We start from the raw sequence: 17,968 nt of genomic DNA, 5'->3' as shown, positions 1-17,968 counted from the left end.
TAAATTGTGAACAACTGCGGGCCCAACACGGATCCTTGAGGGACCCCACTAGTTACAGGTTGCCAACCAGAGAAACACCCATTTATCCCCACTCTCTGCTTTCTGTTAGTTAACCAATCCTCTACCCATGCTACCACTTTACCCTCAATGCCATGCATCTTTAGTTTATGCAGCAGTCTTTTGTGTGGCACCTTGTCAAAAGCTTTCTGGAAATCCAGATATACCACATCCATTGGCTCCTCTTTATCTACTGCACTGGTAACGTCCTCAAAATTCTACCAAATTAGTCAGATACGACCTACCCTTTGTGAACCCATGCTGCGTCTGCCCAATGGGACAATTTCCCTCCAGGTGCCCCGCTATTTCCTCCTTGATGATAGATTCCAGCATTTTCCCTACAACCAAAGTTAAGCTTACCGGCCTATAATTACCCGCTTTCTGTCGACCTCCTTTTTTAAACAGTGGTGTCACGTTTGCTACTTTGCAATCCTCTGGGACCACCCCAGAGTCTAGTGAATTTTGATAAATTATCACTAGTACGTTTACAATTTCCCTAGCCATCTCTTTTAACACTCTGGGATGCATCCCATCAAGGCCAGGAGACTTGTCTACCTTTAGCCCCATTAGCTTGCCCAATACTGCCTCCTGAGTGATTAAAATCATCTCAAGGTCCTCACCTATCATATCTTTATTTCCATCAGTCACTGGCATGTTATTGGTGTCCTCCACTGTGACGACTGACCCAAAAAACCTGTTCAGCTCCTCAGCCGTTTCCCCGTCTATTATTAAATCTCCCTTCTCATCTTCCAAAGGACCAATATTTACCTTAGCCACTCTTTTTTGTCTTGCAGAGAGTAAAGAAATAGTCAGGAACCCAACTTCAGGAACTGCAGCTATTGGCAAAACTGCAGAAGTGTACTGGTTAAACCAGAAGAGAAAAATAATAAACAAGTGAATAAAAGCATCAGTGTTGAGGGACAGGTCAGGGAGTGTCGCTCAACTAAGAGTTCTATATGCTAATGCACAAAGTGCAAGGAATAAACTAGATGAGCTGCAGGTACAAATTCAAATTGAAGATTATGATGTAGTAGACTATGATAGCTGCAGGATGGTCAGGTCTGGGAACTAAATATACCTGGTTGTAAAGTTTACAGGAGGGACAGGGAACATGGCAGAGGGGGCGGAGTAGTCTTACTGATTAGAAATACTATCAGCTCAATGATGAGGGATGATATATTGAGGGGAAACCTTCCAGTGGAACTGAGGAACAGAAAAGGATCTAAAACGGTGTATAGACCCCCTGGTAGCAGTTCTGAGGTGTTAAGATTGTATAAATGCAGATATTAGGCAAGTCTATAACAATGGCGGAAGAGTATTAATGGCTAATTTTAACTTACACATAGATTGGGAGAGGCAGAAAAGGACCTGTCAGAAAGGTAGTAAATTTCTGGAATGTTTCCGGGATGGTTTCCTGCAGCAATATGGTCTAGATGTAGCAAGGGGGCAGGCAATATTAGATTTAGTTATGAGTAATGAGCCAAATTTAATTGGTAGCCTAACTGTGCGTGAACGTTTAACAAATAGTGATCACAACATGATTGAATTCAATGCAGCATTTGAAAGTGAAAAGAATGAATCAGAATTTTAGACTTGCATAAGGCTGACTTTACGGGATGAGACAGAGACTGTCCACGGTAAACTGGGAAGTTCTGCTAATGGGTCAAACAACTGAAGAACAATGTAGAATATTAAAAGTAACATTTAACGAGATGTACAGCGAATATATACCAGAGAGGAAAAAGCTCCACTTCACCAAAAAAACCACAGCCATGGACAACTAAAGAGGTTAGGGACAGCATAAAATAAAAAGGGCTTACAAAAATGAAAAACAGCACAGATCCGGACAAATGGGATAGATACAAAGACCAGCAAAGGGTCACAAAGCAGCTTATAAGAACTACCAAAAGGGATTATGAAAGGAAACTTGTAAGGGACATCAAAATCAATAACAAATTGTTTAGTTATATAAAGGGAAAGTTGGTGGTCAAGAGCAATGTAGGCCCACTAAAAGCTGAAGATGGAGATATTGTCACTGATAATGGGGAAATGGCAGGCATGTTGAACAATTATTTTGCCTCAGTATTTACAGTTGAAAAGGAGGATAACTTGCCAGAAATCCTGATAAAAATTAATAGTCAATAGAGGACAGGGACATAATACAGTTAACTACAGCAACAGTAACTAGGAAATTAGTGGAACTAAAGAGTGACAAATTCCCAGGACCTGACGGTTTCCATCCAAGGGTGTAAAAGGAAGCAGGGGAGCACATTGTTGATATCCTAACTATAATCTTTCTGAGTGCCTGGGATTCAGGAGTAGTTCCTCTGGATTGGAAAATTGCACATGTCACTCCACTTTTTAAGAAGGGTGAATGGGGAAACCAGGGAATTACAGACTGGGTTAGTCTAACATCTGCGGTGGGGAAAGTGCTGGAGTCTATAATCAGGAGTACGGTAACAGAACACTTCTTAAATTTCAGTTGATCAGGGAGAGCCAGCATGGATTTGTGAAGGGAAGGTCATGCCTGACAAATCTCAAGGAATGTTTTGAAGAGGTGACTAAGGTAGTGGACAGGGGAATGTCTATGTATATTATTTATATAGGTTTCCAGAAGGCATTTGATAAAGTCCCACAGAAGAGACTGTTAACTAAGGTGGAAGCCCACGGAGTTGAGGGCAAATTATTGACATGGTTAGGAAATTTGTTGAGTGGCAGGCGATAGCGAATGGGGATAATGGGTAATTACTCTAATTACCAGGTTGTGACTAGTGGTGTACCACAGGGATCGGTGTTGGGGCCTCAATTATTCATTAACGACTTGGAAGATGGCATAGAAAGTCATATATCCAAATTTGCTGAATGTACAAAGGTTAGGTGGCATTATAGACAGTCTAGATGATAGCAAAAAATTAGGAGATATTGACAGACTGGGTGAAAGGCCAAAACTGTGGTAGATGAAATTTAACGTAAGCAAATATGAGGTTATCCATTTTGGACAAAAAAAGTGTAGAGCAGGGCACTTTCTAAATAGGAAGAGGCTAAGTACAGTGGATGTCTAAAGAGACTGAGGATTCAGGTGCATAGATCTAAAAATGCTCCAAACAAGTACATAAAAACAAAAGGTTAATGGAATATACAGTTTATACTCCTTTATATCAAGAGGATTGGAGTATAAAGACACAGAAGTTATGCTGCAGCTATATGAAACCCTGGTTAGATCCCACTTGAGAGTATCGTGAGCAGTTCTGGGCATCACACATGAAAAAGGATATATTGGCCTTGGACGGTGTGCTACATAGGTTTACAAAAATTATATCTGGATTACAGGGGTTAAGTTACCAGGTGAGATTACACAACTTCAATCTGTTTTGCCAGAATTTAAAAGGTTAAGAGGTGATCAGATTGACGTCTTCAAGGTATTAACAGGAAAAGGCAGGGTAGACAAAGATAACCTATTTCACTGGTTGGAGATTCTAAAACTAGGGGCCATAGTCTAAAAATTAGGGCCAGACCATTCAGGAGCGATGTTGGGAAGCACTTCTTCACACAAAGCATGGTAGAGGTTTGGAACTCGCTCCCACAAAAGCAGTTGAAGCTAGAACAATTGTTAATTTTAAACCCGAGATGGGTATATTTTTGTTAAGCAAAGATATTAAGAGATATGGTCCAAAGGTAGGTATATTGTTAGGCCACAGATCAGCCACGATCTCACTGAATGGTGGGGCAGGCTCAAGAGGCTGAATGACCTACTCCTGTTCCAATATTCAACATAGATAATCACAGCACAATCTGAACCTGTTCCCAGTAACGGCCTTAAGGGACTGATATTTCCCTCCCTAGCATGAAGGAATTGAGGTTTAACTCCTCTTGCTGTCTGGCTAGTATTAGATAAATTAGCAGAGATTGTGGCCCGATTTGAGAGTCTGATGTTTAGTGACAAACATAGAATACTGCATTTACCCAAGTCTTTGGAGAGCATATTCCACACTTTGATTTTGTAAAGAACCCATTAATGGAACGGAACAGATTAGAACCGAGGTAATCATTCATTTCAAAACTAGCAACTTCAGGTACCCTCCTAACATGCACCATATCCCAAGCCCCAGGGTGTTGCAACCAAAAGCATTAGAAGAGACAGTTATGATGCTGCTGTAATTATCTTTGAATTTACTCTCCTTCCCTATGGGGGTAAAGACTCACTCCCTCTAATGCACCTGCTAAGGACAACTACTCATTACTATGTCAGGTCATTAAATAGCCATTTACCGCAGCAAGTAATTATTGTGCTGTCAGTGTATTCCACTCAAGGGAAAACATCACACTTTTCAACCCTTCTGCATCTGAAGATTGGTGCACGCCAATCAAAATATAGTTTTCAGAACAGATGCCTGTGCTTACTTGTTTGTCGTGGTGTATCAATTAACTAGTTATAACAACAAAATCTGATAAATGTAAACACTTAAGTTCACATCTGAAACTCGCAGGGTAAATGGAATTAGTGTGTCCAGTCCTGGGCACCACACTTCAGGAAGGATGCGAAGACATTAGAGAGGGTGCAGAAAAGACGCACAGGAATTATTCCAGGGATGAGGAACAGCAATTACATGGATAAATAGATTGGAGAAGCTGGGTCTGTTCTCCTCGGAGAGATTATTAAGAGGTGATTTGCCAGAAGTGAGAAAATAAATTTCCCCACAAGTGATTCGGGTCTGGAATTCACTGCCTAGAAATGTGATGGAGACAGGTGAAATCAAGGCATTCAAGGCGATTACTTGAACAGAAACAATATGCAGGGGTATGGGGAAAGGCAGGGGAATGGCACTAAGTCATGATGCTCATTTGGAGAGCAAGTGCAGACACGATGGGCCAGATGGCCTGTTTCCGTACTGAAACAATTCTGTGATTCTGTGAAGTGATCAAAATAATGAGTCAGACAGTTAGGATGAAACTGCCCCATTGGCAGAAACATCAAGGTCCAGAAGACACCAACTTAATGAGATTTGCCAACGAAGCAATGGCAACATGATGAAAAACATTCCTTTTTACGTAACAAGTGATAAGGGTCTGGAATGTACTGCCCGAGAGGATGTGGTGGAGATGGATTCAATTGAGGGCTTTAAAAGAGAACTGAATAATTAACCGAAGAGAAAAATTTGCAAGCCTATGGGGTAAACAGAGGGAAATGGGACTGAGCAAGTTTCTTTTGCAGAGAGCCACATGGGCATAACAGACTGAATGACCTCATTCTGGGCTGCAATCGTAAACATGCTAAGATTCTATAAGGATATCTTGGAAGAACCGAACATGATGCACTTGGATAAAAAGATGGACAGAGACAGCACTGTACAACTCAACAAAATGTATTATGAGGTGCTTATTTTAATACAGAACAATTACATAGTTGTAATTTACATTAAAAAGATGGAAACATGCATTTTGCTATGAGCAAAGTACGTATGTAAAGTTGTACTCTGCCTTCAATTTGAGAGTAGGGTCCATTATTGAATGCCACCGTATTGGATAAGATCTGCCACGCTTGGTAACCGAATAATAAACATCGCGTTTGTGGAAAACATAGAGACATAATGAAACAGATGCAAGAGTTTTGGATCTTTAAACATAACATTAAATCAACATGCTAAAACTCAGATCACTTACCTGTTCAAAAGAATAGTGTGATCAAAAGACTAAGATTAAGTTTTGGTACCTTAGCTGGAGCCCAGGAGAGTTTGGAAATGGGAAATCCCCGAAATGCATTTGAAAGGGAGAAACCAGTTAATGTTTCAGGCACACTCCTTCATCAGGGTCAAAGCCAAAGTCTCAAAACTATTTTTCACTTTCAGATCCTAATCAATCTCCTGTGCATTCCCAGCATTTGTAGTTTTACTTTTTAAAATTGCACTGAAGTTAGTACAGAACCACACTTAACACCTGCAATTCATTCTCGGGTCTCAAAACCACATCAGTCAATAGCGTTATTAAAATTCAACATAGTTCGAAGGATTAGATTGGAGTGGAATATAGGAATAGCAATTTTTAAAATTGCAATCAAATTTGAAACTTCTCCCCCACTAAGAAAAAGAAAACAGATTTAACACTGGAAGTAGATAGGAAATATCTTTATTTAACTACCTTTTCTGGACACTTTCTTCGATCTCCTAAATGATTTATCTCGGACAGTGCTGAGTTTTTTATCGCTTTTTCTTGAGTCGGGATTGTGTACGGGTTTAGTTGCGCGGGTGAAGCACACAGGCAGTCCAGCAGCACACATCAGAATTGCGGTCATGCCTACAGATTCAGTGGTGATCAGCATGCACAGGGGTAATGGTAAAAAAAACAAACAAAATAAAGCACACAAAAATAAATTAAAAAAGGAACCAGAGAAAATAAAGGAAGGAAGTCAACATGACAAAATAAAATCCAAATCACCAAGTGATAAAATGAATTCATTAGGCAAAAAAAAAAAAAGAAGTGCAATTAGTTTCAGACATTGTAGGCCTCACCAGTGATTTGAAAGAGACCAGAGTGAACAAAACCCCCACAGAATAAGCAATAAGGGCAGCAGGCCTGAGTAAACACCATGGCAACAGCAGCATTTTCGCAAACAGCCGGATCAGGGAACACCTTTGTTTCGATACGTGTTTTACTGTAGCACTGAAAGAACTCTAAAATGAAATAACTATACAGAACTTGCAACAGAGAATGAAAACATCAATGCCTAGCAGTTCTGACACTGGTGCTCAGATTATTGACATCACCCTGTGGTTTGCACTCTCTTTAAATGAGTCAGAGTGAACCGCATTCTCCTTTTGTAAAATAATTCTCTTCATCTTTTGTATGAAGTGCAGGTGCTCTCTGCAGGACTGTTCCACTTCATTCCTCTCTCAAGACGCAGAATTGGAAATTATATTATAGGTCACAATTGTGGAATCAAAGGAGTGTTCTGTCCAACTTCCTCCACAAATCTCTGTGCAGGTTTTTCTCAACTGGATGCCGATTTCTCCATGGAGAAGGTTGAAATTTTTCTAAATACTAATGTGCGCCAAAGAAGATTTTCTCACTATTTTGCGGTCTTGGCTTGCAACTTGCCCTGCAGGAAGCAATCCACGGTTGTTGACCAGGATAAGGGGGTAAATAAGAATGATCAAACTGCTTTGTCTACGATTGCTGTGATGCCATGCACAAGTGATCCAAAATGTCATCTATTGACTTCAGAATAGTGAATGAAGTCAGTGTTCTCCGAAGCACAGATAAGGCAGACAGAATTTATACAGTCCCTAAAGCAATCATAAATCCAAGCACAGAAAGTTTGGAAGGTGAAATTTAGTAGTAACGTTATATTTGAGTTTCTAAAACACCCTGTTAAAAAATAAATGTTGAAAGTCACTTGTCAAAATTTGAAAGGATGCCATGGGTGTTCAAGAGACTAGCATATTATACTCAATGGGAGGTGTCAATAAACAAAAATACAAATGTGAATTTGATTAAATGTTATTTACTAAGAGTCTATAAAGATGCACCAACAATTTGTGATATGTCTAAATGTGTTCCTTTCAATGATAAGATGGTGTGGAAGAGCATTTAACAAGCAAATAATATCAGGGTACATAGCCAGAGAATATAAATGCACTAAGATTTTGCAGACATTTATAGTGCATTGGCCAGATCAAATTACACAGTATACTGTGCATAGTTTGGACACCATGTTGCAAAAGGGAAATGGAAGAATATGCAATGAAAGATCAACAAGATTGATTTCAAATGTGCAGAGAATGAATTATAAGGAAAGATCACAGAAATTTGAAACGAGTATAGTGACCAATTTTTCCAATCAGTGCAATTTGGAGCTGCATTGGATCCTTGAAGCGACAGGAGCTCGGAACAATCTGCACTTCTTTTGAGAACGTCAATGTGACCAGACCACACCAATGCTGTACTTCTGCTAAATAAACATCAAATTTCACTTTCAGATATAATTTCCCTTGACAGCAGGCAGCATATTTAAAAAAAAAATGTATTAAAGCATTTTTTTATTTTTAAAAAAGTGTCCATTTATTTTTATTTTTCCAATTAAGGGGCAATTTAGCGTGGCCAATCCACCTAACCTGCACATCTTTGGGTTGCAGGGGTGAAACCAACACAGACAAGTGGAGAATGTGCAAACTCCACATGGACAGTGACCCAGGGATTCGAACCCAGGTCCTCAGCGCCGTAGTCCCAGTGCTAACCACTGCGCCACGTGCTGCCCTCAGCAGGCAGCATATTAACAACCAGGCTCAAGATTTAATCCAGATCATTGTTTTGACTCATGATTTTTTACAGAAAGCTTCACAATGGTTGCGCATTCTTGATACTTGACGGGCAAAATTGTAATTTTAATGATAAATGTTTTCAAGCATTATAAAAGCAGACTCCTTCTCCAATCCTCCAATATATGTGTCTCGAGATCTTCAACAAGATCTCTTAACACTGCTACCTCATGGGATCAATCCAAAATACAATGATCCTGGCAGTGTCAAAAGTAGGGCACAGTTGCCATTTGTGGAAAGAATGTGTTGAATGTCCAGTGTTTTCCCACAGTCATCTATAAGGATAGTTGCTTGTTTAAGTAACAGACTATTATGCTAGGGAACAATAAAATAACCTAAGCCCTGAAATTACATCTTATAATACCAACATATGGTCATTTAGCACATCTGTTGACTATTTTGACAGACATTAACCCATTTAAAATCCGTGGTTTGCTATCTCTAGCAATAGGGAGGAGAATCACAGACAAACATATTAAGATTTCTATTGCTAGCATTTCTCAAATGTAATTTTAGGACATGGCTTTTTAAACAAATCTATAGATTTTCAGTAATCTAAAAAGTAAACATACTGCTTTGTTGGCATGTGATCCAATCATGAAGAACAAGGGAGAGGCAGTGATGTAGCGGTATTGTCACTGGACTAGTAATCCAGAGATTCAGGGGACCTGCATGCAAATCACACCACGGCAGACGGTTTCAATAAAATAAATCAGGAATTAAAAGTCTAATGATGACCATGAAACAATTGTCGGTTGTCGTAAAAACCCATCCAATTCACTAGGCTTTAGGGAGGAAAATCTGCCATCCTTACCTGGTCTGGCCTACATGTGACTCCAGATCCACAGCATGAGTTGACTCTTAAATGCCCTCTGGCCTAACAAGCCACTCAGTTCAAGGGTAATTAGTTTTGGGCAACAAATCCTGGCCCAGCCAGCGGCACCCACATCTCATAAATGAACAAAAAATGAGGATAAAGTCTTTGAAAAACAACTTTACAGATGGGTGTAGAGAGATTGCAGAGTAAAAACATTGTTGCAGAAAAGGGAACATTTATCTTCTTAGTAATCAATAATATTATCAAGCATTCTGAAGATAAGATATAAGAGACAAACAATGCACAATTCATTTCACTTTTTCCTTCTGCCCCATTGTTATTCATTTCCCACAGTCTTTGGATCTTTATTATTTTCTCTGAGCAAGATAATGGACTGTGTTGTTCGGTGGCCGTATCTCCACTGGAAGCTAGACTTTGAGATCGCCTGGACTCTTACTGTTGGCATGTCTGACTATGACAACTGATGCGTTTCCCCCCCTTCCATCCTTGCACTTTCTTCTGCTTTTGACAATGCAGATTCATACAAGATATAACTCTTATGGTAATAGAGAATGGTGGTCCATTGGGTTATAGGGCACTGTACTTTAGCACATAACTTACATCCATGTACCCAAGTATAACCTTCCAGATTTTCCAAAAGGTTCACTGCGCCAGTGAAAATTAGATACCAAATTTGACATGGCTAAGTGGTGTCTCATACAAATGAGCATGCATCACGTGAACAACAGACTCCCGGATTATACAATTGTGCCTTGCTTGATATCGATATGTATGTATTTATTTGAGAACGGCCCCGGTCAGTCAAATGTGGACCAATGGCAAAATCATGCGACCTTGAATAGAAGTCATCCTTGAATCAGGGGATAGCTGGAAACAACTTATTTGAAAGAATCAAGAGTTAAAAGGAATCTTTGTTTATATTTACATATTTAATAAAGGTCACATTACCTGCAAATGCTGGCAATACATTGTTTGGACCATTCAGCTGTATTGGCAATGTTTGAATGCTGACAGAAAAAACACACAAATGCAGTGCAAGTTATTGGGATTGAACAAGGCAAACAATAACCACATCATACTAACAAAAGCAAAATAATGGGGATGCTGGAAATTTGAAATGAAAACTTAAAATGCTCAGCAAGTCTGGCAGTGTCGGTGGAAAAAAATTGTAAAACTGTGAATTTGCATGAAACTGTTCTAATGAAAAGTTATCAACTTGAAATGTTAATTCTGTTTCTCTCTCCATGATGCTGGCTGATCTGTTGAACATCTCTAGCATTTTCTATTTTTATTTAAGTCACTTATCATATTTCTCTGGAGTGCCACATCCTGGGATCTCCCAATCTTAGCGGTGGAAGAGGTCTGTGCTGCAGCTGCGCAGGACATTACTATAGGGTCCTTCACATTTTCAAAGTGTTTGAATTACTTTTAAAGTACAGCAAGTACTGTAGCTAGCAATTACATGCACAAGGACCTGCAAATAACAATGAGACAAGTACACAGCTAATCTGTTTTGGTTGAGGGGCAACTGTTGGCTAGAATACCTTGCACTTAACTGAATATTGATGCAACATTTGATTTTTCACATCAAACTGAACTAGCAGTTCAGCCTTGACTTAATGTCTCACCTAAAGACAGCAATATTGCTGCAGTGCTGCAAGTATCTGTCTGCCTTATGGTTCAAGGGCAGCACGGTAGCATAGTGGTTAGCACAGTTGCTTCACAGCTCCAGGGTCCCAGGTTCTATTCCCGGCTTGGGTTACTGTGTAGAGTCTGTACGTTCTCTCCGTACATGTGTGGGTTTCTTCCGGGTGCTCCGGTTTCCTCCCGCAGTCCAAAGATGTGCAGGTTAGGTGGATTGGCCATGCTAAATTGCCCTTAAGTATCCAAAAAGATTAGGTTGGGTTACGGGGATAGGGTGGAGTAGTGGGGCTCAAATACGGTGCTCTTTCCAAGGGTGGGTGCGGACTCGATGGGCTGAATGGCCTCCTTCTGCATTGTACATTCTTATGATTCTAGAAGTTCTGGGCTGGACATGAAAGAGCTGCCACTTAGCTTAGTTTAATTTATTTATCTGGAAACAAAACTTTGTTAGCCATAACAGCTCGAACTGATCATCACAATTCCCTGCCATTCCTCCCAACCCTTTCACATTGCTACTTATTAAGCAAGTCTGGATCACACTTTTATTAAATACCTCAAATTGATTTTGCATCTATTTGTGTTGAAATTTTTCTGGTTTGTACTTCAGTTTAAAACTTTTAAGATAGAACCACTTGTTTGTGATTCCCCTACTGTGCACAGAAGGTTGCAAAGCTGTGAAATGTGCTAATAGAGTTAGCGACTGAAAGAGAGACCATATCAACAATTAAAAACGGGTTAGACTGGTGGTTGAATGAAAAGGGGAGAAAGCATATAGATTGAGATTCTGGGGGATAAACACCCATTGAGATTGACAATGATGAATGGCTAGTAATTTCTATGTAACTCTACCCAAGAGCAAAGTTTCTACCACGAGCCAATGTTTGGAATGTAGTTTGTTTCCAGAGGTAAGAAAACACAAGTATTCGTACTGATAGATTTGTATATTGATTAGCATAAAATTCTACTTTTGTACCTCCAATTCTGGCCACTTGGGCATCCAGAATTTCATCATTCCAGCATTCGTGGTCCAGCTCTATCGACCCAAAGTTCTGAAATTCCCTCTTTCCTTTAAGATGCTACTTATAACATACCTCTTTTGACCACCTCACTTAATATCTCAGTTTAATGTTAAATTGTTATGTCCTATGGCATGGCTCATTATGTTAGATAGGCACTATATAAATGCAAATTGTGGGACACTACCATGTGCTAAATGAGAGAGATTTTGAATACATCTAGCAACTCAAGACTGGGAAACCAGGAGCTGCTGTGGGCCATCAGCAGCAGCAGAATTGTACTCAATCACAGTCTGTAACCTCAAGGCCTAGCATATCCCACTACCACCATTCCAGGATATCAACCGTGGTTCTATAAAGAGTGCAGGAGGGCTTGCCAGGAGCAGAATCCAAGCATACCTAAAAATGAGGTGCCAGCCTGGTGACAATACAGGACTAATCGTGTGCCAAACACCATAAGCAGCAAGTGACAGACAAGTGACATACAAGAAATCCAGGTACAACCTCAGTAAAGCCATCCGAGATGCCAAGAGAGAATATCAAACCAAGCTAGAGTCACAGACAGACTCTCGGCAATTGTGGCAAGGACTAAACAACATAACAGGCTACAAAGCGAAGCCTAGCAGTATCTCCGGCAGCAACACACCCCTCCCTGATGAACTCAATGCATTCTATGCTCAGTTTGAGCAGGTAACCAACAATTCGCTATCGAGTGCCCCAGCAGCCCATAACTCACCCATACCCACCATCACAGCTTCCAAAGTCAGATCGGCCTTCCCGAAAGTGAACCCTTGCAAGTCGACGGGCCCGAACGGGATCCCTGGTCGTGCACTCAGAGCCTGCGCGGACCAGCTGGCAGAGGTATTCGTGGACATTTTAACCTGTCCCTACTCCACTCAGAGGTCCCCACCTGCTTCAAGAAAACCACCATTATACCTGTGCCAAAGAAGAACCAGGCAACGTGCCTCAATGACGACCGTCCGGTGGCCCTGACTTCAGTCGTAATGAAGTGCTTTGAAGTGCTTCGAGAGGTTGATCATGAAGCGCATCACCTCCACACTCCCAGAACACCTTGATCCACTGCAATTTGCATACCGTCGCAACCGGTCCACAGCAGACACCATTTCCCTGGCCCTACACCCATCCTTAGAGCATCTCGACAACAATGACTCCTACATCAGACTCCTATTTATTGACTACAGCTCCGCCTTCAACACCACAATCCCAGCCAAGCTCATATCAAAACTCCAAATCCTAGGACTTGGCTCCCCACTCTGCAACTGGATCCTCGGTTTTCTGACCAACAGACCACAATCAGTAAGAATGAACAACACCTCCTCCACAATAGTCCTCAATACCAGGGCCCCGCAAGGCTGCGTACTTAGCCCCCTACTCTACTCCCTGTACACACACGACTGCGTGGCAAAATTTGGTTCCAACTCCACCTACAGGTTTGCTGACGATACGACCATAGTGGGCCGGATCTCGAATAACAATGAGTCAGAATACAGGAGGGAGATAGAGAACCTAGTGGAGTGGTGCAGCGACAACAATCTCTCCCTCAATGCCAGCAAAACTAAAGAGCTGGTCATTGACTTCAGGAAGCAAAGTACTGTACACACCCCTATCAGCATCAACGGGGCCGAGGTGTTGATGGTTAGCAGTTTCAAATTCCTAGGGGTGCACATCTCCAAAAATCTGTCCTGATCCACCCACGTCGACGTTACCACCAAGAAAGCACAACAGCACCTATACTTCCTCAGGAAACTAAGGAAATTCAGCATGTCCACATTAACCCTTACAAACTTTTACAGATGCACCATAGAAAGCATCCTATCTGGCTGCATCACAGCCTGGTATGGCAACTGCTCGGCCCAGGACCGCAAGAAACTTCCGAGAGTCGTGAACACCGCTCAGTCCATCACACAAGCCTGCCTCCCATCCACTGAGTCCATCTACACCTCCCGCTGCCTGGGGAAAGCGGGCAGCATAATCAAACACCCCTCCCACCTGGCTTACTCACTCTTCCAAATACTTCTGTATCCAGGAGATACAGAAGTCTGCGAACACGCACGAACAGACTCAAAAACAGCTTCTTCCCTACTGTCACCAGACTCCTAAACAACCCTCTTATGGACTGATTTCATTAACACACCCTGTGTGCTTCATCTAATGCAATGTTAATGTTGCCCTATTATGTATACCTATGTATACCTTGTGTTGCCCTATTATGTATTTTCTTATATTCCCTTTTCTTCCCATGTACTTAATGATCAGTTGAGCTGAACGCAGATAAATACTTTTCACTGTACCTCGCTACACGTGACAATAAACAAATCCAATCCAATGCGAAGCAATTAAACAACCAACAGATCAGATCCAAGCTCTGCAGTCTGTCGCACCCAGCCACAGACAATTAAACAACTCACGGGAGGAGGAGGCCCCACAAATATTCTCATCCTCAATGATGGGGGAGCCCAGCACATCAGACATCAGTTTGAAGTTAAGTCTGAAGCATTCACTGCAATCTTCAGTTAGATGATGCATCTTGGCCTCCTTCAAAAGGTCCCAGTATCAGATGTCAGCCTTCAGCCAATTCAATGCACTCAACGCCCCTCCTATCCATCATCATCATAACTCTTGGCCCTGCCCACTGGACTTGGCCTGCCCTATCCCTTTGCTGGTATTGACCCCCCCCCCCCCCCCCCCCCCCCACGCAGAATTCCCCCGTCCACTTCCTCTCGAAAACATCTCACCCAGTATTGGTCACCTCCCACCACTTCTCACACCTCATAGGCCCATCACAACCTGTTCCAATGGCCGCAGCCCCTCCCCCCACCACACTCCCGTTCACTAGCCAGCTTGAGCTGGCTAGTGTGGAGGCCCCTGCCTAGGCCCCACTCCCCTCCCTGGTCCCAGGAAAACAAATAAATCCCCTTCAAACAAACAAACCCTGTACAAAAACAAATTCCAGAAAACAGTCATTGCAAAAAAAACACCAACTCCTACGTTACCCTAGAGGCAACTTCACCCCATTAAACACATAACATGAATTAAAAAAGAGAACTATATACAATCTTCCAGCCCCTCAGCCCAAGGCCAATCCTCAGTCTCATTTCTCACTTCTGCCCCAGTCCTTCTGCCTTCACAAACGCCTCCGCCACTTCCACGGTGTGGTGGTATGTATTAGGGGTAGTACGGTACCTGTGTAGCAGAGAGGCTATTGGCAGACAGGCACCGGGTCCTGGTTGGATCTGCCGCCTGTTGGCTCCGCCCAGCAAGGCGGAGAATAAGAGCCCGGGTTCTCCCAGCAGCCGCATTCTGTAACTGAGCTACTGGGGAACAAGTCTCGCTTAATAAAGCCTTGATTGACTTCATCACTTCTCGACTTGAGTAATTGTTGCGCTACAATTTATTAAGCAGACTTAAAAAGACTATGGAGCTCCGGATCGCCTCGGAGTGTCTGCGAATCAGCCCCCAAGCAGCAAACTCGGCGGCCGTGTTTAAACACTGGCTAGCATGCTTCGAAGGTGTTGGGTGTGTGTGTGTGTGTGTGTGTGTGGTTCCGGCGGGCGCCAGGTCCCGCAAGGAGACCGTGTCCTGTCGGCCGTCGGGGTACGCCACGTAGGCGTACTGAGGGTTTGCGTGGAGGTGAACCCTCTCGACCAACGGGTCTGATTTGTGCGCCCGCACATGCCTTCGGAGCAAGATGGGTCCTGGGGCTGCCAGCCAAGGCCCGCCCGTTAATCCAGTCCACTACCTTCCCCCTGTCGACAGAGGCCCGCCAGGCCTTCAGCCGCATCAAAGCGGATATCGCAAAGGCCACGATGCACGCAATCTGCACAGAGTGCAAACCGCACTTTCAGGCCAGATAGAGTGCACCTGATAAAGGCTTCCCGTCCCTTTGAATGCCTCAGTTTCGATTTCAAAGGCCCCCCTCACCTCCACCGACTTCCTAAACGTGGTGGACGAATACTCCAGTTTCCCCTTCGCCATCCCCTGCCCCGACATGACAGCGGCCACAGTCATTGAAGCCCTCGGCACCATCTTTACATTGTTCGGTTTCCCCGCGTACATCCATAGCGACAGGGGGTCCTCCTTCATGAGCGACGAACTGCCTCAGTTCCTGCTCAGCAAGGACATTACCTCGAGCAGGACGACCAGTTACAACCCCCGGGGGAACGGTCAGGTAGAGAGGGAGAACGGTACGGTCTGGAAGGCCCTACGGTCCAGAAATCTCCCAGTTTCCCGTTGGCAGGAAGTCCTCCCGGATGCCCTCCACTCCATCCGGTCGCTGCTGTGTGCCACCACTAATCAAACGCCTCACGAGCGCCTCCTAGTCTTCACCAGGAAGTCCTCCTCCAGAACGTCGCTGCCGACCTGGCTGGCAGCCCCAAGACCTCTCTTGCTCCGAAAGCATGTGCGGGCACACAAATTGGACCCGTTGGTCGAGAGGGTTCACCTTCTCCACGCAAACCCTCAGTACGCCTACGTGGCGTACCCCGACGGCCGACAGGACATGGTCTCCCTGCGGGACCTGCCGCCCGCCAGAACCACACACACCCCCCCAACACCAATCACCCCCTCCCTCCCACCGGCGCACCCCACGACCGCTCCCTTCCCGGGTGGATCGGTCCTCCTCCCGTGCCCGCCCAGGAGTAAAGAAACAGGGACGAACAGCGCAACGCTCCCAGAGACGACAGTGCCCGAGCCAGCACCTGCACCACCACCGGGGCTGAGGCGATCGACAAGGACGACCAGGGCAGCCGCTCAACTTGTGGAATCCGCGTGACAAAAATCTGTAAATAATTCTGACATAACCTGTACATAATTAACTGTTGAGCTAAATGCATAGCCACTGTATGAAATTAGTGCCAGGACCAGCCTTGTAAACCCCTACCACCATGCGACCCACCTTCCCGCCGGGTTCTTTTTTAACAAGGGGTGAATGTGGTGGTATGTATTAGGGGTAGTACGGTACCTGTGAAGCCGAGAGGCTATTGGCAGACAGGCACCGGGTCCTGGTTGGATCTGCCGCCTGCTGGCTCCGCCTAGCAAGGCAGAGTATAAGAGCCCGGGTTCTCCCAGCAGCCGCATTCTGTAACTGAGCTGCTGGGGAACAAGTCTTGCTTAATAAAGCCTCGATTGACTTCATCACTTCTCGACTTGTGAGTAATTGTTGCACTACACACTGTCTCAAAGTAAAAGTCTTCGGAGTTGGGAGGTCACTCTCAACTTAGCCGGGTACAATAAGCCGAACCGTACACTGCTGTTATACAGTGCAATCTTCACTCGGCCAAACGCCGTCTGCCTCCTCGCCAACTCCACAGTTGGTGGCAAGGTGGCGCAGTGGTGCACTGCTGCCTCACTGCGCTGAGGACCCGAGTTCGCTCGAGGCCCCGGGTCACTGTCCCGGTGTGCAGAGAAGTGAATTGGTCACGCTAAATTGACCCTTAATTGGGAAAAAAAAAGAATTGGATACTCTAAATTTACCAAAAGAAAACACTCCACGGTTAAGCCCTGGTATAGAAGTATACCAGCTTCATCCCATTGTACCTCCTGCTTCTCCTTTGCCCATCTCAGGACCTTCTCCTTCACGTGATACCTATGGAAACAAATAATCATCGCTTTTGGTGGCTCATTAGCCTTTGGTTAGGCCTCAACAACCGATGAGCCCAATCCAGTTTGTACCGGGAGGTATCTTCCCCCCTCCCCCAACAGCTTCGCCAACATCTTGGCAAAGTACGGTCAGCCTCGGGCCCTCCACCCCTTCAGACAGGCCCACGATTCTCAGATTTCACCGCCTAGATTTGTTTTCCCAAGTCCTCCACCTTCGCTCACAGACCTTTGTTGGCCTCCACCACCCTCTGCAGCTCGTCACTCATCAAGATGAGCTGATCGCTGTGTTGTGACAAGGCCTCCTCCATTCCCTTCAGTTTGTCACCCTGCTCCCGCACCTCGGCCGATGTCTTCGACACCGCCGCCTTCACCAAGGCAATCAGCTCCTCCACGCACCTTCAATTCTGCCATCATCTCCTTCCTCATCGCCTCCATGTGCTTTGCAAACAACTGCAGCAGTCCATGTGATGTAGATACGCCCT

The 17,968-nt window shown here is 44.0% G+C and overlaps 1 protein-coding gene across 2 annotated transcripts in view; it reads right to left on the bottom strand.

Moving 5' to 3' along the window:
* Window positions 1-17,968, bottom strand: part of dtx2 (deltex 2, E3 ubiquitin ligase) — a 79,483-nt gene that overhangs the window by 16,491 nt on the left and 45,024 nt on the right. The window contains exons 3-4 of one of the 2 annotated variants that reach the window (XM_072469261.1): window positions 10,156-10,214; window positions 6,193-6,348 (exon numbers count right to left, since the gene is read on the bottom strand). In XM_072469261.1, coding sequence (XP_072325362.1) covers window positions 6,193-6,348; window positions 10,156-10,214 — 215 coding nt within the window. The remainder of the gene's footprint in view (window positions 1-6,192; window positions 6,349-10,155; window positions 10,215-17,968) is intronic. The other variant, XM_072469262.1, reaches the window with a different exon arrangement.

This window comes from Scyliorhinus torazame, chromosome 12 (assembly GCF_047496885.1).
Source record: "Scyliorhinus torazame isolate Kashiwa2021f chromosome 12, sScyTor2.1, whole genome shotgun sequence".
NCBI lineage: Eukaryota > Metazoa > Chordata > Chondrichthyes > Carcharhiniformes > Scyliorhinidae > Scyliorhinus > Scyliorhinus torazame.
The sequence above is the reverse complement of the archived record's forward strand: the minus strand, read 5'-3'. Positions and strand labels throughout refer to the sequence as shown.